This window comes from Euprymna scolopes, chromosome 17, assembly GCF_053919585.1.
Source record: "Euprymna scolopes isolate OS-2025 chromosome 17, ASM5391958v1, whole genome shotgun sequence".
Classification (NCBI taxonomy): domain Eukaryota; kingdom Metazoa; phylum Mollusca; class Cephalopoda; order Sepiida; family Sepiolidae; genus Euprymna; species Euprymna scolopes.
The window spans coordinates 4,822,595-4,846,111 of record NC_136498.1 but is presented as its reverse complement, the minus strand read 5'-3'; the positions used below and the strand labels follow the sequence as shown (position 1 = coordinate 4,846,111).

Below are 23,517 nucleotides of genomic sequence, written 5' to 3'. Positions count from 1 at the left end.
AGACCTTAATTTCTGTAATTTTGAAGATTATAAAAATATATTCATTAATTTAGGTAATCATGTTTGTTGTAATAAAAAGGAAGTGATTGTTTAATTAGAATATTTATTTACTTTTTTACATGATGACTCGATTAATTCTCAAACGTTGTAACAATAAATTAAAGTAAAAGTGTATTTTAAGTGTGACAAAAAAAGTCAATCAAAATTATACTGACAATTTATTCATAATTAAAGAGAATACGGCGAGTAGGATGCAAAACCTTTTATTTTTACAGTTTTGCCCATTCGTATTTGTCTAAATTAATCCTTATTAAAACTAATACCATTTTTTTACATTATTTTTTTCTTAGTGCTCTTAGATCTCAATATTTTTTTATTTTCAGGATTAAAAAAAATTTCTTATGCTGATGTTTACACCATGTGTACAAGAAAAATATATTACATTTGAAATTTTTGTGAGAATTGTGATTCTTAAAATCATATAAAATATCTTTGTCAGTTATATTACTTTTTGTTGAAAATATTTAATAAACAATGCTTAATTCAATGATAATAGCGATAGTTCAAGAAAGTATTATTTTTTTTAGTTATATTGATTTCATTAACACGGACTTTAGAGGCTGTTTTTCATAATTTTGTTGAAATATTAAAAAAAAATTTTTCAATTGTTAACATCTACAATGCTTTATTTTTATACGAAAAAAGCAAACAAATTTCATGCGTCTTTTGTTTTAATACTTAAAACTTTAGCTATGATGTTTTTTTTTGTTTACAAAAATAATACATTTTCACTAAAATTAAAACAAAATAATGTGTTCATTATAATCTGTGATTGTTAATTGATAAGTACTGAAAATTTCTTTAAAATTTGTTGATTTCCTAAATTTTGGTGAATTTTTAAATGAAAGGAAGGGTATGCATTTTAGGGATCGGCCATTCATTTTGCACGTACCTAATAGATAACTAATACATATAATCTCTCTCTCTCCACCCCCTTACAATATATGTGCTGCTATCCTGTGTAATTAAACTATATTAGCAGGGCTACATGTCGTTGCCCAGGGAATAAATAACAAAAAGTAAGAATTAAAAAAAATATATGGCTAAGATAAAACATTAATTCAAATGCATAAAAAAGAAGAAAAAAATAGTTTAACAACAAAACCCCACTGAATTGGAATTATGTCTACTATCTTAATACACCATCAGCTTTGTTACTTTTGCAATATGCCTCATATTTTTGTCTTTGGTTAATATATCTTCAGTTTCAATACGTTTTGGACATACAGCATATTTTTTTAAATGAACATTTTACTTAATTGTTAAGACATCTTCAGTCTCGTTACACCTCATATTTGGAAAAAAAAAAAGTGAAAATGTCCTTAATTAAAACATCAATATTTTTAATGTACATACTTTTGTCCGTGGGTACTACATTTTGTCATTAGTGAGAATGTCAATATGACTATACAGATATGTTTCCATTAAAAGTGCCTCTTATTGGAGATGTACAATTTATCACAAGATATACCTTGTCTAACTTAAAGTAAATAGATCATTACTTCATTCTTTCTGAGGGAGCCTGTCGCCTGAGGCATCCTCATTCATAAGGAAATGACATAAGATTCTACAGATATGTTTGTTTCACATCGGAAGTATTTATTTTCTTTTAAAACTGCTCTTCTCCATTTATTGTCCTTCCTCAACACATTCTCAGTCTCATTACTTTTTGAACACACCTCTCTCTCGGACTGTTTCTCTCTCTTATTTAAGTGCAAATTTTGGAAACTACTTTAATATAATGAGAAAAAAGCGAAAATGGTAAATTTATCGTATAAGTCAACATTATTTCCAAACATTCTTACTTCTTTTTTAAGCATTGACAGGGAGAGAAAGAGTTTTTTTTATTAATTAAAAAAAAAACACTGACTTTTGCAACCCATGTAATTATTTCGTTCCTGCTGTCTGCAAGCAAGTTGGTGCTCCTAACTTGTCAATCACTTGCCATGCGCAAATGAAATCACGGTGTTTACATAAACACTATTAATTGCTGAAGAATGTTCCATTTGCTAATATGAACAGCTCTGCATTTATGCTGATGGTAGTTTGCGATTTCATTTACCACAATGCATAATTCAAAACAATATATTTAGCATTTCTTATTAAAGTTGTAATAATATATTGAACATTGGAAATACCTGCTTCATATTTTTAAAATATTTTGTGTATGTATACATCCATTTTGTGTTGTATGAAAAGAATATTGTAGTTTTATATAGAGTTAGGCATGTACATACGTTAATATATTTGTATGTAGAGAATTCGCTCCTCAATTACCTGATGATTATTAATTTTGGAATACAGCTGCTAGGTCTAAGAATGGTTTACGTGGATTTAATTTAGTTTAATGTAAAGAAGCAAATAAGAGATAGAATCACTTTGTGAAGATTCAGATACTTTTGATTTTTGTGAAATTTGAATAATACATATTAGATGTCAATAAATATTCCTCAAATTTAAATTTCTTTGGAGTATTTTAAAGAGTTTTAATAGGCATAATATCAGATAAAACCTCCCATTTAAATTAAAATATTTGATTTGTAATAAATTTGATCCCTGGTCATGAGACTAATTTAGGAGGATTCCCTGAATTTCAATTTCTTCTTCAGATCACTTAAATTTTAGATATTTTCCAGAATCCAAATCATTAACAAAATGTAGATGCATATTCTAGATATAAAGATGAGTATCATATCTAGATTGGACATAACTGTGTGCAAGACTGCTGTTTGGAGAAATATATTTTATCCATCCTGGAATGGGTATGTTTCTAGTTGTTATACAAAATGAGAAACATTGCTGCAATCACTTTATTTTCTTGTCTTGACTCATGTTGAGCAAAAGCATTGATCAATACGATTGTGAAATGTTTACATATCAAACAATATATCATTGCTTATTTCAAAGAAATCTTATTACTCATAGATAAGTGGGCAGTTTCAATGTTTGTATCATATTTAAATAAGAAATTACCAAATCATATGTAAATGATAGACTTGGGAAGGGGTGGAGAAATATTTTGATACTTCTGGCTCTAGGTTCCCTTCCCTAATGGATAGGACTCTTATTAGGTAACTTTGAAAATACTAATTTTGTTGTGATCACCCCCCCCTCCAAAAAAAGTCACAGATTTATCAAATTGTAATGAAATTACGGTATTGTTCAATAAATTATTTATCTTATGAGGAATATAAGTTTTCAAATTTAACAACAATATTTAGCAGAGTGAATATTTAGCAAAATTTAAGTTTTGACCAAATTAACATGTGGATGCAATGATATTGTTTTTCTTAAAAATGGAATCTATATAATTTATCCAATCAATGTTTTAACTAAGGTGACAAAAATGATGGTGATCCCTAACAGCATTCTTTCATGCTTCACAGCAGTTGCCTCATTCTGGGGCATACTGTTAGTAAGTAACAGTAGCTCTGTTTCTGATGCTTGCTTATACTCCCGATTTATACCATGACTACTACGAAAACTTGGTGTTGCCTGAAATTGAATGTGAAAGCCTATGTCGCTATTCTCAGATCATAACATCGTACTACCTCAAATACCAGTAAAAATGCATAGTCTTTTATTCCCTTGAGGCACACTATGTGTTTTCCTAAATCTATGAAGACCTCTCTGAACTCTTTCTCTAAGCCATTAACCCTTTATTAGAATTTCTATTCTTACGTTTTTTTTTTTTTTTTTTTTTTTTTCCAGTTCTATAATTTTCAAATGAAAGTAAAATGTTTTTTCTTTTTTTTTTATGGATGTCAAACACCAGCATAAAACCCGGGGTAAGGTTGTATTCAGTTTGACCAAAATGAAATATACTTATTCTGAATATTGTTGTTTTAGAATATATAAAGGTTTATGTCCCAAACCTAGAAGTTTATAAACAAACAGACAGTAACTAAAACTTTATATGTATATATATAAATTTATCTTGTATGTCTGCATACTTTGGTTAATTCATATTTTTTATAAATGATGTCCTGTTTTGTATTTTTCAAGTAAATTATGCAATGCACATAATCTGATTGTAAATCTTAGACCTTAGAGAAATATGGTCTTCTAAGGAAAATTAGATCATATGGAATCACTGGAAGAATTCATAATATAATTAAATCCTTCTTAAGTAATAGAAAAATCAAAGTTGTCCTCGACGATCGTACATCTAAACAATATGACATAAATGCGGGAGTACCTCAGGGGTCTATCCTTGGACCTCTATTATTCCTGATATTCATAAACGACCTCCCTGATAAAATTGTTTCGGAGATGGGTATATTTGCCGATGACACCACTCTCTATAACAGATATGAGGGGAAAACAAATGAACACATATCCAAGGAAATGGCAGAAACACTAGAGGATGACCTCCAATCTGTAGTGGAATGGGGACAAAAATGGATGGTCACATTCAATGCTGCTAAGACTAAGCTTGTTTCCTTCAATCACTACAAGAAGCCTTCTCTACCACCAATAGCAATGGCCAAGAACACATTACCTGAAAGTACTTCTTTTAAACTCCTCGGCCTAACGTTTACAGGGACTATGAACTGGAATAGATACATTGAGAGCATTGCCAAGGCTGCTGCAAGGAAGGTTGGCTCCCTCTACCATGCTAGAAAACTACGCCTGACAGTATCCTATACATCTATAAGGCAACCATTCGCCCATGTATGGAGTACTGTTGTCACATCTAGGTTGGTGCATCTGCTGCTTGTCTCTCGCTCCTGGACAGGGTTCAAAAGAGAGTCGCCAACCTGATAGGTCCTGAACTGTCATCTAGGCTTCAGCCTCTGTCCCATCGAAGAGATATTGCATCCCTCTTCCTGTTCTACAAATACTTTAATGGTGAATGCTCTGACGAACTGCAAACACTTGTACCTCCCCGACGTAACTACCCCCGACAAACCCGACAAGCTACTAAGTCTCATCCCTTTACAGTAGAGATCCCTAGGTGCAAGAAAGCCTTTTACTCCAATAGTTTCTTCCCCAGAACTGCGGGTCTTTGGAACTCCCTTCCGGGATTCTGCTTTCCCAACTGCAATGATATGCAGAAGTTCAAGTGTAATGTTAACAAACATCTTTCTACTCATCTCCCTTCATAATGACCCCGCTAATTAAGTCCCTGATAGTAGCCCCCTGCTTCAAAGTGGCACTGTGCCTTGTTTGGGGTGAAAATTAAAAAAAAAATATATATATATAGATAAATAGGTGATTTTAGATGACCTCAGAGGATCAAAACCTAGCATTAAAAACAGTGTAGTGATTTTTTTTCTTTTGTGTAAATATATTATAGAATTGTAAAGTTTCTTTTATCTGCTAATCCATTTGATAAAACTTGTTTGCTTCTCTCTACATTTATCTATTATATAAAGGACAAACATGTGTATGTTTTGTTAAAATTTGAAAAATATGCAACAAAACCTTTCCAAATTGGTATTTACCAGATCAATGTTGCCTCAGATAAGTAATATCTAAAATTTAGAAAAAATTTTTTTAATTTCTAAATTTGGAGTAAAATACAGTGAATTAGGTGGGAAGGGAGGCAAATTTCAGCATACTTTCATATTGTTTATCGACTGTGCATGCGTACATTATAATCCACATCTAAGCACAGAAAACGAAGTTATATTAGATATTTTTTCAACATTCTCTGATCTTACAATTTTTGCATTTTGCTCAGTTGATAGAGTTACAGACTGAAGATACTAATATTTCAAGTTCGATTCCCGGTTATGGTATCCCATATATATATAATTAAAACTTTAAAAGTACCCAGAAATAAATTTTAACACCTTTAAAGGAAGGAAGTTTTTTTATATCTTTTGTTTTTAATTAAAAAAAAATTAATTTGTTTCCTTGTACCGTGAAAAACTGCTTATTCATATAAAAAATAGTGACTTATTCCTCGACTGAAAATGTATGCTTTCTTTAATAGACACTCACTCTGTGATATTTATATGTCATTGTCATTGTGTTATAACTATGTTTAAAGACGGTGTTGCCCAGGAAAACCAACCACAGTAGGGTGTGTTATACTATTTCATACAAGAAAATTTACTTCACATTGCTTGGGATGGGAAGTGATATGTAGTAATCAAAAACTGCTCAGTATCCTAAGTAGAGTAGGTGTGTTTAAACACAGCTGTATATCCCAGAAAATGCTATGTTTAAAAGCCGCATTGCCCAGGAAAAATGACATCAGTGTGCTTTGTTATATTATTTTAAAGAAGAAAATCTATTCAGTGTTGCCCGGGATTTATAATAGTGACATCACAGTATTCCATATGGAAATTGGTATATATTAATTTAAAAGTGCTCAATATCTTAGATGGAATTGGTGCATTGACCAATCAACATCATTTACATTCATATTTTTGTGAAATAGGTGTGAAGATGAGAAATTACAGTATTGTCCAAGATCAATAATTTTAAGATCTTAGTATTATTTTTGGTAAGGGATAGTAAATATCTTCTAACTATTCACTTCATCAACATATCTTAATAATGTGACAGGAGAAATTAAGAATTGACCAGCATCATTCGTTCTATTCAACATTGTTTGGGATGATAAATTGTAAAGTTGGAGAAACAATTTTGGTAAGTGGTATATATTAAATTTCTTCAAACTATTGTATTTCTCACCATCATTTATCTTCATATTAGTGTGAAATGGAATTGCTTTGGACCATTTGTCCTACTTGGCATTATCCAGGATCAATAATCATTATCAACATTATTTCTAATCATACTTTGATTTTAACCGTACATTTGGCAGTGCTGTAAAAACTACCTTTCTAATGTAGCATAACAGTGTGTGTCTGTGTGTGTATATATATATATATATATATATACACGTGCATGTAGCATAGTGGATTGTGCTGCCTAATTTATATATATATATATATATATATATATATATATATATATATATGTGTGTGTTACTGGGCTGTATTGTCTAGGGTTTCTTTTAATGTAAATATAATGTACATACTTCTGTTTGTCTCCTCTGTGTGTGCATGTTATACCTTTAATTACTGTCAAGTAAATGTATGTATAATTCAGATACCAGTTCACGGAAACGTTCATTTTATGACGAATACAGTTCTTTTACAAACGTATATAATATTTGTTTGGCACATTAGACAAAAGTAGGCATACCTTATATCATTTGGTCCCTTCTATTCTTGTAGTTATACCGCTGTAAAATAAAGACATCTTCCTTTTTTTTATTTTACTTGGGATTCATCACTTATCAAGGCCCAAGGGAGACTCGAGGATTAGGGTTAATGAATGTAAACTGATAGTGTAGTAATCATTAATAGTGTAGATTGTTTCACCAAGGCACCAGGTTGTATTTTACATATCTTTATTTCGATCTTCCCTCAGAGTTTGTAATGTTGTCTTTGACTTCTACATTCTGCTATAATGTGTCCGTTAGCTTCCATGAATATAAAAATATATACATTAATTCTAAGTCCAGTTCTCAGTCAATTGACTGACTAACTGATCGCCTTCTTTAATGTTTTACGCTTATATATTATAACTGCGTTTTTTTTGTTTGTTTTTACTTACTACATAATCCTTACACAGGCCACTCTTGTTATTGCTCTAAATTCGGTCAACGTTTTTGTTTATTTTGATGAAACTAAATTTCAACTGTCATTGTTGTAAATATTTCTTCTAAATATTTTATTGCAACTTTATAATCTGTAAATATTTTATTTGTCCAACATTCTTCTATTAGTGAAATATTTTGTATCTCAATAACATTGAACAATCGTACTGTTATCTTTGTTTCAATCACTCTGAGTAACCCAGCGCCGCCCGGGAATCATAATATCCAGCACTAATATTACAGTGGTATAGTTTGTATGGAAGGGAGCATAACAGAAACTTATGTTCTTCATGGCGTTGCTTGGAAGCAATGAACTTATCGAGGATTAACAGAATCTTTTGTTCTGCTTTGAGTTTTCTGGGAGCAGTAAATGTACAATACAGTCTTACATTTAAATATCTTTAGGCTATTTTTATTATGAACATCATTTCTCTTCATATTGTGAAATCAGGTGTGAGAATAAAATTATTGCATTTTTTTTTTACTTGGTGTTATTCACAAGAAATAAAGGCAAGATTAAAGTATTAAGCTTAAAAGGAATAGCCTTGGTAAATAAACTAGATTATTTTTCAACACATTAAGATGGGAGAGAGAGAGAGAGAGAAAGAGAGAGAGAGAAAGAGAGAGAGAAATGGACTGATTGAGAAGAGGGACGAAAATATAAGAAAAATGTAAAGAGAGAAAGATAGAGAACGGGCTAGGGAGAGAGACGTTTAAACATAAAATTTTTACACACACTATTTAACTTCTTTTTTATTTTATATTTTATGGTTCCGGGCAACATCAGGTAGCCTTGCTAGTTTATGATATAAAAGAAATTTGTATTTTCTGTCCGTGTGTGTATCTGATTAAAAGTCAAAACTGTACTATATATAAAAAAAATATATTATATATACTTATCCAGATACTCTTGATAATATAGTTTCAGAAAATATGATTGCTGAAGATCTTTCTATTTTCGTTTCAGAATATATATATATATATATATATATATATATATATATATATATATATATATATATATATATATATATATATATACATACACGAGGAATATCCTCATATCTCCAAAGCTTATTAGGAGTTTGTGAGCAAACAGATTAGAACCTACAACATTATTATATAGAAAATTCATTTCAATATAAAAGTTAAGAACTATTAATATATATATATATATATATATATATATATATATATATATATATATATATATATATATATATGCATATATATATATATATATATATGCGGGGTTACCAGTGTTCATCACTCATTAATTTTTTTTTATAGGAAAGTAATTCCCTATCTTAAAAAAAACAATGAATATTTTCTTTTCTTCTTTGATAATATTTTATCAGGATTTAAGTATATATATAATCTAAAGGAATTTTTAAATGAAAATGCAAGCGAACAGTTTTCTACTTGTAATTGTATTGTTGAATTGTCTGACAAATAATCAAATGTCTATTCATATTATTGTTTAGTTTTACAAATATGACCATAATAATTTACTATTGTCATTGAGAATTGAAAGCAAAAGTTCAGTTATAGCAATTTGTCCAAATTATGAAAACCAAATTGCTCCTTTGAAAAAAGATTAGTTTCATTTGATTTTAAAATAAATGTATTGATTCAGTCTAGAAGGAATTATTACTCTATGACCAAAGAATGAGAAGATCAAAGAAGAACATATACAACACTTTAACGTTAACTGTAATGAATAGTCATGAAAAGTAATACCGGAAAATAATATTTTAAGTAAGCAAAACTTTGATTCTATTTATGAAAGTGAAGAACTGAAAAAATGTAATTTGTCTTAAAAATAATCAAATATTTAATTTTTTGTGTTATTGTTTTGTATATAAATGTTACTGATTTTTTTAATAGTAAAATTACCCAGTTTTATGATTGATTTTCGGAATAAAAAAGCAGGGTTGAAAATCATATTGGCCTACTTCACCCTGTGATGTGTTCTAATTCAGTTTCATTGTAACAGCTGCATATATTGTTTTAATTGTTGAAATATGTTTATGTATTCTTTTAATACTAGTAGAATATTGCAAAATATAAAATTAAAAAATAAAATCGTTTGTGTTGGAAGTGAAATCTTTAAGAAATGTGTAAGTGAATATTACTTATATAGAGGCAATGTATGATGGTATACTGGAATGTAATAGGAATTAGTAATAGTAAAGAAAAGAAATAATAACGGTGACCTAAAACTAATTATACTTGTAAATATGGTAATGTGAGGGAAGTTACTTAATGGATAGAGAATGAAAGTCTTTGCAGCTTTCATTGTGGAATTAGGTATTTGAAAGAAGCTTTTTTTTTTTCAGAGTAAATGTAATCCTTGTGAAACAGGGATGAAATGTACACATAATGTATTGAAACAGGTTTTAGGAAATGCTTTAAGTGGTAAGTGATAAACATTTGTTTTGGAAGTGTTCAGTAATTTTCATATTGAAACTGTAGATGCAACAGAAAAATCTAGATCATTTTATTGTTATATACATATCGTGTGTGTGTGTGTGCATAAGTATGTATTGGCTTACAGATGAATAATTGCATAAATGTTTTAAGCATTTTTTATGAATAACAAGTGACGTTTTTCTTATTCTATTTAAGCTAATAAGTTTTCCAAGCATAAATAATCTGTAACTCCTATTTTCTCTTATTTTCAGACAAAACCAAAGACAATAACTCCACCGATTCCTATTCAGAGCAATCTTCTTCATTAAGAAGATCAACTCCTACAATAATTTCTGATTCTCCAGTGACTCTGATGAAGAAGTCCATTCTGAAGAAGGATGCGATGAACAAGGAAGAAACGGAGAATCTTTTAGGGAATGTTGTAGGGGAGCTCAGCCCGCGATGCTCCCAGACTTGTCGTCCAAAACATATCATCAAACCTGTGACGATCGTCAATAATTATGACACATTTAACAACCACAGTAACAATGAGCATCAAAACCACAAACAACAACACCACCACCATCAACAACACCAATTACAACACCACCAACAACAACTCCAACAAAACCATCAACAGCAACAATTGGTAACACCCACGCCCCTAACTACCAACATTTCGGCCATGACAGCCACTCCTCCGATCAATGTGATCGCTCCAAGTATTGACTTGGATGAAGAGGAGACAGGCGCCATGGCTATCTCCTCTACACCTACTCCTTCCCCTCCTGGGATTACTGAAGACATGGACTCCCCAGACAGTGATTCACAGAGTAACTCCTCTGAGGACCGGGAGGGTGAGGAGCTGGAGTTTAGCGACAGTGCAGCTAGCTTAGAGAAACTAAAGTGCTGGAAAGACTTGGACAATAAAGAGCAATCGTTGCTCTGGCAACAGGACACGAGCCCCTCGGACAATATGGACAATGATGAAAGCTATCAAGGTACAAACTCTGTCAACCAATCGGCATCAGATATAAGCCTCATGGAGCAGCCAACGTCAAGGTCATCACCCTCCAATGATGGTGAAATTCGTATGGACATCGATAAATTTGGTGATAAAAGTGCAAACTATATGACCGAAAAGATGACCACCTTGACTGCAGCTCACAATGGGGATTATCCTCTGGATAATTTGATAAATGACATTGAAAAAATTTCTGATGATCCAAAAGAAAATGTTGTTTCTGCCGATGCCAGTGGCTAATTTTTAATTAGTGGATATACAATGGAAATAAAATGGTAAGTAAAATAGTTCCTCTTTCAGAAAGGTAAGTTTTTGTTCTCTATAGTTTGTGTAAGAGTAGTTCAAAAGTTCTGCATGGTGTTAATGATATTTTGTTTTTATCATTTTATGAACATTTATATTTTCCCTTGTTGGTTTGTGAAATTTCTATCTTGAAAAATAGACAAGTGTTTCTTGGGTTGATTATTGAAATGATGATGATGAGGCATTTAGTCTGAGACTTTTGAGTAAGAAAAATAATTCATGGCTTTATTTATGACTATGACGAGACCTTTCTGAAGGAATTTTCAAGATATATATAAAAAAAATATCACACCATGAAATGGTATCAAAATTTCTATTAGTTTATTTTTTCCATTCAATTTTCACCCCAAACAAGTCAAGTGCCACTTTGAAGTAGGGGGCTACTATCGAGAACATAATTTGCATGGGCATTATGAAGGGAGATGAGTAAAAAGATATTCGTCAGAGCATTCACCATTAAAGTACTTGTAGAACAGGCAGAGGGATGCGACATTTCATCGATAGGACAGAGGCTGAAGCTTAGATGATAGTTCAGAACCTATCAGGTTGGCGACTCTCTTTTGAACCCTGTCCAGGAGTGAGAAACAAGCAGCATATGTACCAGCCCAAATGTGACAACAGTACTCCATACATGGGCGAATGGTTGCCTTATAGAAGTACAGGATACTTTCAGGCATAAGTAATTTTCTGGCACGGTAGAGAGAGCCCACCTTCTTTGCAGCAGCCTTGGCAATGCTCTCAATGAATATATTCCAGTTCATGCTCCCTGTAAACGTTAGGCCGAGGAGTTTAAAGAAAGTACTTTCAGGCAGTGTGTTCTTGGCCATTGCTATTGGTGGTAGAGAAGGTTTCTTGTAGTTATTGAAGGAAACAAGCTTAGTCTTGGTAGCATTGAATGTGACCATCCATTTTTGTCCCCATTCCACTACAGATTGGAGGTCATCCTCTAGTATTTCTGCCATTTCTTTAGATTTGTGTTCATTTGTTTTCCCCTCATGCCTGTTATAGAGAGTGGTGTCATCGGCAAATATACCCATCCCCGAAACAATTTTATCAGGGAGGTCATTTATGAATATCAGGAATAATAAAGGTCCAAGGATAGTCCCCTGGGATACTCCTGCATTTATATCATATTGTTTAGATGTACGACCATTGAGGACAACTTGGATTTTTCTCTTTCTTAAGAAGGATTTGATTACATTATGTATTCTTCCAGTGATACCATATTATTTAATTTTCTTTAGAAGACCATCGTGCCATACCCTGTCAAGAGCCTTAGATATATCGAGGGCTACCGCTCTACCCTCCCGTTTTGTCTAATGAACGGTATATATGTTCAGAGACTACAGTTAAGATATCTGCTGTTGAACGGGCTTGCCTGAATCCGTATTGTTTGTCCGTCAGGAGTTTAGCAGCTGTTAGGCGTTGGACTAGGGCTTGATTAACTAAAGACTCAAATATTTTGGCAGAGAGTGGGAGGAGGCTAATGGGGCAATAATTTAGTGGGTCAGTTCTTTCACCAGAATTCTTGAAGACTAGTACCACAGAAGCAGTTTTCCAGCAGTCAGGAAAGCAAGATTCGTTAAGGCATTTATTGTAAAGTTTGGAGAGAACTGGAGCAACCTCAGCAGAGCATTTTTTTATCAGCACAGCTGGAATGAGATCTAGTCCACATGCTTTTTAGGTGTCTACGTTTTTTATGATACCATGCACCTGAGAAGGGGTGATTTTCAAATCGTCTAGTGTGGCGTCTGTCCACAAAGGAAAATCGGGGGGGGGGAGTGGTGTGCCGAGTCCAGTGTGGAGTTAGAGGCAAACCAACTGGCAAGCAGATTAGCCTTGTCAATTGCCATGCAAGCAACCTCATGATTGTTTGATAGTGAGAGAATCGTTGACTACCCAATTTTTACTACACTGTTGTAGATTTTCCAAAAATCCCGGGTTCCTAATTTCTGTGCTTTGATGCGTTTCCTGGTGGTTTCAATGTAATCTGTCTTAGCTGTCGCTATTACTCACAATTATTTCTGGCTTCTATATACTTCTGTTTCAACTGGACATATTGGTTGAATCTGCAGAACGCATGCTGCCTTTGGGCAATGGCAGCTGCACAAGCAGAGGTAAACCATCGGAGAGAATGGGGCTTGCTATAGAATTTCCGTGTGGGAACATGTGCCTCAATTGCAGTTTTGAACCATTCAGTGGTCTCATTTGCACACTGTTCAGCTGGAAGAGAAAAGATATTTTGCCATGAGGCATTTCTGATGAGTTCCCTGATGGCTTCCCAGTTAGCCTTTTTGTAATACCTTGTTGTTTTGAGTAGTGGGTCTTCAGTTTTAAGGCAAGAATTTAGGGTGATTTCTACCATTATCACAGTGTGATCAGCATTCCCAAGTGGGCTGTGGGCATTTGTTGTACAATCATCGGGAACTGTTGTCAGAACTAGATCAAGAAGTGAGGCATGTTGATCTTGCTGGTCTGGGAAACGTGTCGGGAATGTAACGTCTTAAATAGGGAATGGGATATAGAGCTGACTAGTGAAACCTGGCCAGTGAGGATTGAGGATACGCATTGCATGGAGAAAAATGATATGTAATATGTGTCTTAAAAACAGGCTTAGATGTGTGCAATATAGGAGACTTTATTGGTTTGATCGTTGAAAGAATAAATGAAAGTTCTTGGATTAGTAAATCTACAACAATTAATGTAGAAGGTTTAGTTTACAGAGGAAAGTCAATGACAACCGGAAGTAGTAATAAGGATGGGCTCGAGAGAAAAAAAAAAGGACAAATAAAGACCTCACCAGAGATAGGTTAATTTAGAAATCAATTTCTAAGTTCTGTCCTACACATGCTTACATCTAAAATCGATGTTAAAGCAAATATAATTGTTATGATAATGATGCAACATATTTAAGTATATTCTTGCTACATAATTGATGTGTTTTATTGATAAACTTTTTTTTACTATTTATTCACCCTAAACAAGACACAGTGCCACTAAGTCATAAGGGGTTACTAATCAGGAGCAGATTTTCCAGGATGTTATGTAAGGAGTTGGGCAGCAAGATGTCTGTTCACATTGCACTTAAACTTCTGCATGTCAGTACAGGAGGGAATTCAGAAGCCTAGTAGTTTGAGAGAAGAAGCTATTTGAGTAGAGTGTTTTATGGCATCTAGGGGTCTCTACAGTGTAGGGGTGAGATGTTGCTGATTGTCTGGTTTGTCAGGGGTATTTATGCCGAGGGGGTACTAGTGCTTTGAGTTCGTCCGAGCACTTACCATTAAAGTACTTGTAAAACAGGCACAGAGATGCTACACTTTGATGATGGGATGGAGGTTGGAGTTTGGCTGACATTGTGGGACCAATTAGGTTGGTAACTCTTTTTTGAACTCTATCTAGGAGTGAGAGACTAGTGGAAAACGCACCAGCCCACATGTGACAACAATATTTCATGCATGGGTGAATATTTGTAAAAATATAGGATACTCTCAGGTGTGAGTAACCTTCTCTTCACAGTCGCCTTGGTGATTGCCTCAATGTATTGGTTCCAATTCATGTTTTTTGTACATGTTAACCCTAGGAATTTGAGGGAAGTGTACTTTCAGGTAGTGTATCATTAAGCATGGCAATCAGTGGTTGAGAGGGTTTCTTGTAATTATTAAAGGAAAAAAAAAAGCTTAGTCTTGGCGATATTGAACATTACCATCCACTTTCAGCCCAATTCCACTACAGACTGGAGATCTTCCTTTAGTCTTAGCTATTTCTTTAGATATGTAGTCATTAGTTTTCCCCTTCAGTCTGTTATAGAGTGTACTGTCATCAGCAAATGCACTCATATCAGAGACAATTTTATCAGGGATGTCATTTATGAATATCAGAAATAATAATGGTCTGAGTATTGACCCCTGTGGCATGCCCATATTTATTTCATGTTGTTCAGATGTACAACCATGAAGGACAATCAGGATTTTTCATTATCTAAGAAGAATTTGATTATGTAAGTAAGTGTCCAGTAATACCATGTGATTTAATTTTGATGAGAAGACCATCGTGCCAAATCCTATTAAAGGCCTTATATATGTCTAGGACTACTAACCTAGCTTCTCCTGCCTTATACAGTGGGTAGTATATATGTTTGGATTATATGGGTAGAATATCTGCAGTAGAACAGCTTGCCTAAATCCATACTCAGAAAGAAGTTTATAATCTATGAGGTGACGAACTAGTGCTTTATTGATTAAGGACTCAAAGGTTTTAGCAAAGAAAGGGAGTAGGCTAATGGGACGATAATTTAGTGAGTCAGTTTTCTCAATAGGATTTTTTGAAAACTGGTACAACAGAAACAATTTTCCAGCAGTCTGGAAAGCAAGATTCGGTAAGGCATTTGTTGAAGAGTTTGGAGCATGCTGGAGCAATTTCAGTGGAACATTTTTTAATACTATAGCAGGGATAAGATCAGGTCCACATGCTTTCAAGGTCTCTATATTCATTATTGTATCACAAACAAGGGAAGGGGTGATTTTCAGATCGTTTCGTGTGGCTTCAGTCTGCAAAGGGAAATTTAGAAGGGGATGGTTAGTTGGGTCTAAAGTGGAGTTTGAGGCAAACTGTCAGGCAAGCAGATTTACCTTTTCAATTGCCATGCAGACAATCTTCAAGTTGTTGAATCGTGGGGGGAGTGTTGATTGACTATTATTTACTATGCTGTTATAAATTTTCCCAAAATTGTGAGTCCCTAATTCCTGTGATTCAATACATTTTCTTGTGACTTCTAAATATATGCTCTTGCCTGCAGCTACTACTCTCTTACAATTATTTCTAGCTTTTATAAACTTTTGTTCATTTGTATAGGACTTGTATAGGTCTAATAAGTGTGTTGAATGCATGCTGCCTTTGAGCAATGGCAGCTGCACAATGAGAGGTGAACCATGGTGGAGAGTATAGTTTACTAAAGAACTTCTGTGTGAGAACGTGCACTTCAATTGCTGCTTTGAACCATTCAGTGGCTTAATTTACACACTGTTCCACAGGAAGAGAAAAGATTCTACACTATCGAGCATCTCTGATGTGATCCTTTATGGCTTCCTAGTCAGCCTTCTCATAGTATCTTATCATTTTGAGTAATAGCTCTTCAACTTGGGATCAAGAATTTAGGGAGATTTCCGAGTGGGCTATGGGCATCTATTGCACAATCCTCGGGTACTGCGGTCAGAAATAGATCTAAAAGTAGGGTTTGCTGATCCTGTTGATCAGGGAGATGGGTCAGGAACGTAACTGTCTGTGATAGAGAATGTGATATAGAAAATCTATTTGTGATGTTACCAGCTGCATCTGTGTAACTAGAGAAACCAAGCCAACTACTGTGGTGGACATTAGTCACCAAACACATGTATTTTGTCACTAGTATCTAGGGATAGTGCTGTGTCTATACTGTCAGAGACTTAGTTTACTAGGGAGCAGAGTAAAAAATATATGTAGCTAATGCTATGTTGCAGGTTTAGTCTAAAGCACATGAAGACCTGGTCATCTGATTCTAGTTTGGATTCTCTAGTCAAGTGGAGGATGTTTCGAATATAGACTCAAATCTGTGCATATGTCTGTTTGAGTCCTTATGGCAAAGTGTGAAATAACTAGGCATGTTAAAGTGGTTAGAGGGGATGGAGGATTGAGGGTTAGTTTTACTTAGTGCTAAGATATCCAGGGAGTTTGCTAGAAGAAATGATTCTGCATCATTTAAGTTAGTTCTAAGTCTGTGGATATCTGTGAATGTAAGCCTAAAGGAAGGAGATGATTTGGTTTTGTTTGAGTTTGCATCTGGTTTAATCATAGGTTTTAATTGAACTGTTCTTTTATTTACTAGTTTGTTTTAGAGTGAGGTGCTGGACAAAGTGGATGTGCATAATACCAAACATGCAACACAAGTAGACCATCAGCCGATTCATCGTTCACAGGATTGTGGCCTCAAGAATACCCACTGGAGATGGATGCAAGGTCCCTTTCCATGCACGACATGGCACAACAGCCATCCTGATATTATACAACTGATGATGGAGCAGCCGCTCTAAGCATTGCCAAAATTGCTTTTGTAGCATCAGTTGGGATACAGCAACCAGACAAACTGTGAAACCATTAACCTCAAACCTGTCAGACAAGATCGGTCCAGTCCAATTATGCTGGCATATGGGGCCAGCAAGCACCCCCAAGATGCTCAATTTTAGGGGATGGGAATGAGGTGGGAATGGCTTTCATTACCCTAGTCAGGAAACAAGGTAAACCACTGTTTCTGCCGGCTCCCTGTGATCGCACCTCTGTGCCTGGCTAATAGGCAAAGGGGGAATGTGAAAGCCTGTCAATAGGCAGAGCCTATCTACTCCTTAAGCAATTTAGGTTTGCAAACCGGTAATTTGTTCAAATTATCAGTTCTCGGAAGGTTGTAAACTGGGATAAAGGAGGTCTCCTTTCCCTGTTTATTTGGTGCCAAGACATATGAGGTCAGTAGCACAGGTTTAACATCAGAGTTTTCCGTCTTCTAGGATAACGTAATGATAGCTACAGATCCCTCAGATTCAAGAAGTGTAGCCCTGTACTTGCATTCTAAACCAGGTATTTCTGCACCCCTGTATGGGTAGTTAGGATTAATTGAGTTAATACTAAGTACATATATACTGAAAATTTATGCTCCTTAAAAAATTGTAAAAGAATTTACGTTGCAAATGGAAAAGAAAAGGCAAGTACAAAGCCTGGGGCGAAAACATTTACTTTAGTTACTATTAGGTGTAAAAGAGGGATTAACATTGTTAATAGATTAGCAGTATAAGAATAGGATAAAATGTTAAAGTATGATTCAAATTGATATAAGAATAAGTTCAAAACCAAAGGCTGTGCACTCGAGGCCCAAAAATGAAAAATAAGCAGTATCTACTAATTGTTATAAATAGATTAGCAAGAGTCTCCGGCGTTGCCTGGGTGTGGAGAGGTTTTATGGTAAAGGTATTGATGAACGGAGCCCTTAAAAAAAAAAAAATCTCAAAACGCTGTAAAAAAATGTAAAAAGCGAGTATCTATGTGAGCGCAAAAAAACAAGTAGTACACAGACAGGCTCGAACCTATAATGTTAAGAGGAAAAGGAAGTAAAAGAAAGTGAATGGTGTAGTCGCTGCGCCCACCACAACACTGACATTCTAAATAAGATTAGTCATTTCAAAGCATATGATGACTCTGTAAAAATGTTGATGAAAAAACTGACCCCTCCTTGTAAAAAACGGCCCGGTTGACCAGTAGAGAATTAATGTTTTTGGCCAGTTTTTGGCAGACATTCAAATACGCACACATTTTCCTTTTTATATTATAGTTGATATGGCTGATTTTAAGTACCTTTCAATATTGGTGTGTAAAGCTGTAAAATATAAATATTTGTATCTATTAAGTAGATACTGATTTACGATATAGATATGTACAAAATTGATAAAAGCCGATATAGAATGCAAATATCTTAAAGTTTTTTTTAGGTTCTAAAGTTTTAAAAGAAGTATAACTCCTCTTTACAATAAAATGAAAATGTAATGTACCGGTAGCAGACTCATTATTTTGTATTAATTTCGATTAGAAAAAATGGTTTGAAATATGGTTAAAAAAATACAATATTAATGTAAATTAAGATATAAAGATGGAGTTAATTATTAAGGGTTTAAACGAGTTAAGATTTTGTCTATACTGTAGAATAGATATAAGCCGCACCCTTGGAGTCAAAGTAGCTATCCATTTTAAAACTACCTCAAATGTAAATGTTTAGAATGTCAGTTTGTATTATCCAATTTGTTGCATCTGCATTTTATTGGTATGAAATTTGTTGCATCTGCATTTCATTGGTATGCAAATGAGGGGTCCTTCTTATCACCAGGAAAGTATGATTTTTTGCAACAATGTTAAAAATATCTTAAATTAATGTATTGAATGGCTGAAGTAGGTTTAGACCTCCTTGACAAACATAAAAAAATTATGAGATAATCAACAAACCGGCAGTAACAAAATTATATTTCAGGATGCCAAATATGAATTTAATTGTATTTTAACATATTTTTAGGCAAAAGATTTAAAAATAATTTTAGTCTTATTTGTCTTCTTTTTGCAAGGATCAAGTTAATGCCATTAAATCTGCAGATTAAATACATCTATGAATAGTACGACACATATTTCTTCATCTTTTTAAATCAAGAAAACGTGGTTGATCAACAGACAAAAATCACTGCTCACACAAATTCTTCCGACTGATTTTGCAGCTTCTCAGGCGTCAAATGATTTCTCGATTCTCTTCCACCGACAAGTGACCTGTTTTTATAAGGCACGCACACATGATCTCGCGACACTTCGTTCACTTCAAAACGTCACGGCTATCATGATAGACTCTTTCTTTTTTGACGCGCGTGAATCACAAGACAGACAGACAGACAGACACAAGGACATTTGTATGATAAGCCATTTTCCCCACACTCACCCCTGATCTCATGATCACAGAGATGATAAGGGGGTGGTGATTGTCTGCGCCGGGTGCTTCTTCAAGGGGGGACGACATACGCCTCATCTTCACTTGTGCTTTCATCTGCGATCTGAGGGTCGAGCATCTCTGTGTCTTCTGAGAGGCTACTAATCTCCGAGTCACTGTCTGATGGTGGTGCTGCAAACCAGAGTGATGCCTCGCTAGATTCTGACTCTGATTTGCTTGTGTCGTCTAATGATGGTTGCATTACTAACCTTATGTCTTTAACATGACGGGGCACGCCGTCGATCCGCACCGCTTGTGGGCTGATTATTTCAGTGACTCGCCTGACTCCATACCTTGTCACGCACTTGCCTCGCAGGTTCTTGATCCACACAACATCTCCTTTCCTCACTCTCTCTCCGGCTACTTCAAGTTCAGGCAGTGGGTTCGTCTATATGCCCTTCACACTGACTTGATACCTATGCAATGTATCAGCTGGCGCCATAGAAGGCGAAACATCATCCTTCAGGGTTACATTGTACAAATAAACTGCCTCAAACACTGTGCAGCCTGATCTAGCCGCGATTGTTTTGACGGTTCGATGATTCCGTTCAATGATCCCATTTCCACTAGGTACATGGGCGCATCGAAACCTCAGATGTACACCCCAGCTCAGTAAACTTTCTAAACTGCTCGCTGGTAAATTGTAGCACCATTGTCAAGCAATATCTCTATTAGAGGTCCACGTTCAATGAAAATATTGTTTAGCTGACGGACAATAGTGACTGTATCTTGTCGACGCAGCATATGCCATATAGGAAACCTTGATGGACCGCAATCAATGAGAGTCAGGATATCCTTGCCATTGTGGTGAGTAATGTCTATCACTAGCCGGCTCCAGTGGCTCCTAACTTCCAACTTCCCCTTTTCCCAGCGAACGGGTGCTGGGTCAATGGACTCCACACAGTTTTTGACCACTTCCATGATGTCTGCCCTTTGCACTCCGGGTTCAACCAACTTAGTGAAATATAGGGTCTGCTTGACTCCAGGATGCCCGCTTTGTTGGTGGATTTCTTTAATCCGATTAGATTAACCAGGGATCATAGATGCAGCACAGGGAGGTTGCGTAGGTTCAACAGTTCTTTTTATGGCATCAAGCCATCTTTGAGATACCCTTGTTAAACAATCTGCCTTGTTTATGCTGGATTTGACCAGGGACACCTCCATTGATAGTGCATATTCGTTCACCAGGCTCATGATCGTGTCGAGCCGCCAACGAATGAGCATCTCACCCGTTGCTTTGGTTCGTACTCTAGCCCGTCCGGAAAGAGTGTCTGAAATCCACTTATGGACGCAAGCAGAATCTGTGAATAGTCGCAGGGTGGTTATCTTCCAAAGGATTGCCAAGTTCATTCCCTTGATCACTGCATCGAGTTCTGCCAGGTTTATGTGTTGGGAGTCCGTTTCTGGGCGTAACCAGCAAGTGTCTTCCACTACGGCTCCATCGCGGACTAACGACACGCCAATGGCAAGAGAGCTTGCGTCAACCCCACACACTATGGTCCTGGCTGTCAACACACCATCTGCCCCGTGCTGGATCTTCTTTGTGCACTCTGGTTATGACCTCTCTGACCATTGTATTGAGATGGGCATCATAAATTTTATCATCCCATCTGGTGGTGACGTCAGAGGCTCTCTGTTTGATGAATGCCACTGCAATACGAAGCCAGCCACCCACAGGAAGGTGTCCAACCAACTTTCCACACAATGAAAATGCATTCTGTCATGTGAAAACACAAGGCATACCTGGGATTTCATTGCCTCATTTCCAACACAGGACATTATCTTCTTCCCAGACCTGCAAACCGAGCACTCTTGCACCGTCCGGTAGCTTTTCTGGTTCCTTGCTGAGAAGGCCAAAGTTGTGTTGTTCTTTTGCGCGCGTTGCAGGCACAATTTTTTCATCCACACATTGTCAATACATGCACATGTTGAATGTGCTCATCTTTAGTTAATGTAGCATCAACAATCCTTTGCATAATTGATGGTGTCACATTAAGTCCAAATCCCATGCGGGTTAAACAATACATTTCTCCCTTGATGAGCACCTTCTGTTTATTATGCTGGATAACCACCATTAATGGGATCAGACACTTTGGGGGGCACTTCCTTCTCTGGATAGGGAACTAGCCATCCATTTTTTATCCAAGTCTGTAGTTCCTTATCATATTCTCCACGAGCTCCAGGGGGAATTTTATATTCTGGAAGACTATTGTACAACTTCCCGGGTGGCTGCTTGTCCGACCATTTTCAGAAACTGTCCAGGATCTCATGCGCTGGTTGAATTTCGCATGAAAGTCACGCTGTTCCAGTTTTATGGATGCACCCAGAGCAAGGCAGACGTTAGAGAAATGTGCCCTACCCTCACAATCAATATGGACACCACCCAATTCCTTGATAACGTCCATTCCTAACAGATGGTCATAACCAAGAAGGTCCCCGTTCACAACAAGGGCTCATACGGTTATTGTAGGCTCATCACCTACACATATATGAATGACACTAACTCCACAAGAGGCTAGCATGCCCTCGCCGACTATCAGTACTGGAACCCTCATCCCATGCATCACAGCATGCCTTGCGCATAAGAGTCTGTGTGCACCCTGTATCTATGAGCGCAAGCGTTCACACCCGTTTGCGCGCACTCTCACTGTGGGTAGCGCCCTATTTGTCAATGATCTGGGGAGAATACTGGCGCTATAATTTACTCTCCTTGTCCGTTTCCTGAACAACTCCTTGCTACATGACCTAGCTTGCTGCACTGGTAGCAACGCATGCGTCTTGGCGTTTCCTCAGCAGACGTGTCCTTTACATTGCTTCAGCTTCGGCAGTCCCTAGAAAAGTGGTTTGGCCCCCCACATTTATAACATCTTATGCCATCTTCTAATGGAGTAGATGCTTCTGCAGCTGCTTGCACTGTCTTCGCATCTTTTTCTTTTAAAATATTGCGGGCTCTAGCCAACAATTCCTGAAGCCAAATCTCACTGAGCTTTGACAATACTCGTAGCAGTTCGCTGGTGTCGTCCGAGAGTTCTGTGAGAAAGCCACAATTTAATATGCGTTCAGTCACTCCACCAAACGACGCAGCTAATCATTTTAAATCTGCCAGGTAGACCTCTAAATGAAAGGGTCCATAGCAAAGGCCGCGTATAGTGCCCCCTTAACCTCCTCCAGAGTTGGTTCATCCCCGAACTGTTGATAAATGTAGTATGCCCCCTTGGGCAGCCTCAATGGGATGAAAAGCGTGGGATCCTTTATTTTGCAAAGCCAGCAGACAAGCTCAGCTTTTTCCCACCACTCAACTACCGAGGGTCCTGCGGAGGAGCCGTCGAATTCTGGTGTCAATCTCAGATCAAACTTGTCTATTGCAAAAAAATGGGTTGAAATAGCTTGTGGTCGATCAACAAGCAAAAATCACTGCTCACACAAATTCTCCCAATTGATTTGGCCGCTTCTCAAACGTCAAATGATTTCTCGATCCTCCCCCACTGACAAGTGACCTGTTTTTATAAGGCACTCGCACATGATCTTGCGAGAGTTTGTTCACTACAAAATGTC

The 23,517-nt window shown here is 35.9% G+C and overlaps 1 protein-coding gene across 3 annotated transcripts in view; it reads left to right on the top strand.

The window, feature by feature from the left end:
• The window catches only part of LOC145296655 (potassium voltage-gated channel subfamily B member 2-like), a 1,059,074-nt gene that overhangs the window by 956,462 nt on the left and 79,095 nt on the right, over nucleotides 1-23,517 (top strand). For all 3 annotated transcript variants that reach the window (XM_080142594.1, XM_080142592.1, XM_080142593.1), the window contains exon 5: nucleotides 10,366-11,392. In XM_080142594.1, coding sequence (XP_079998720.1) covers nucleotides 10,366-11,357 — 992 coding nt within the window. In that variant the 3' untranslated portion in view covers nucleotides 11,358-11,392. The remainder of the gene's footprint in view (nucleotides 1-10,365; nucleotides 11,393-23,517) is intronic.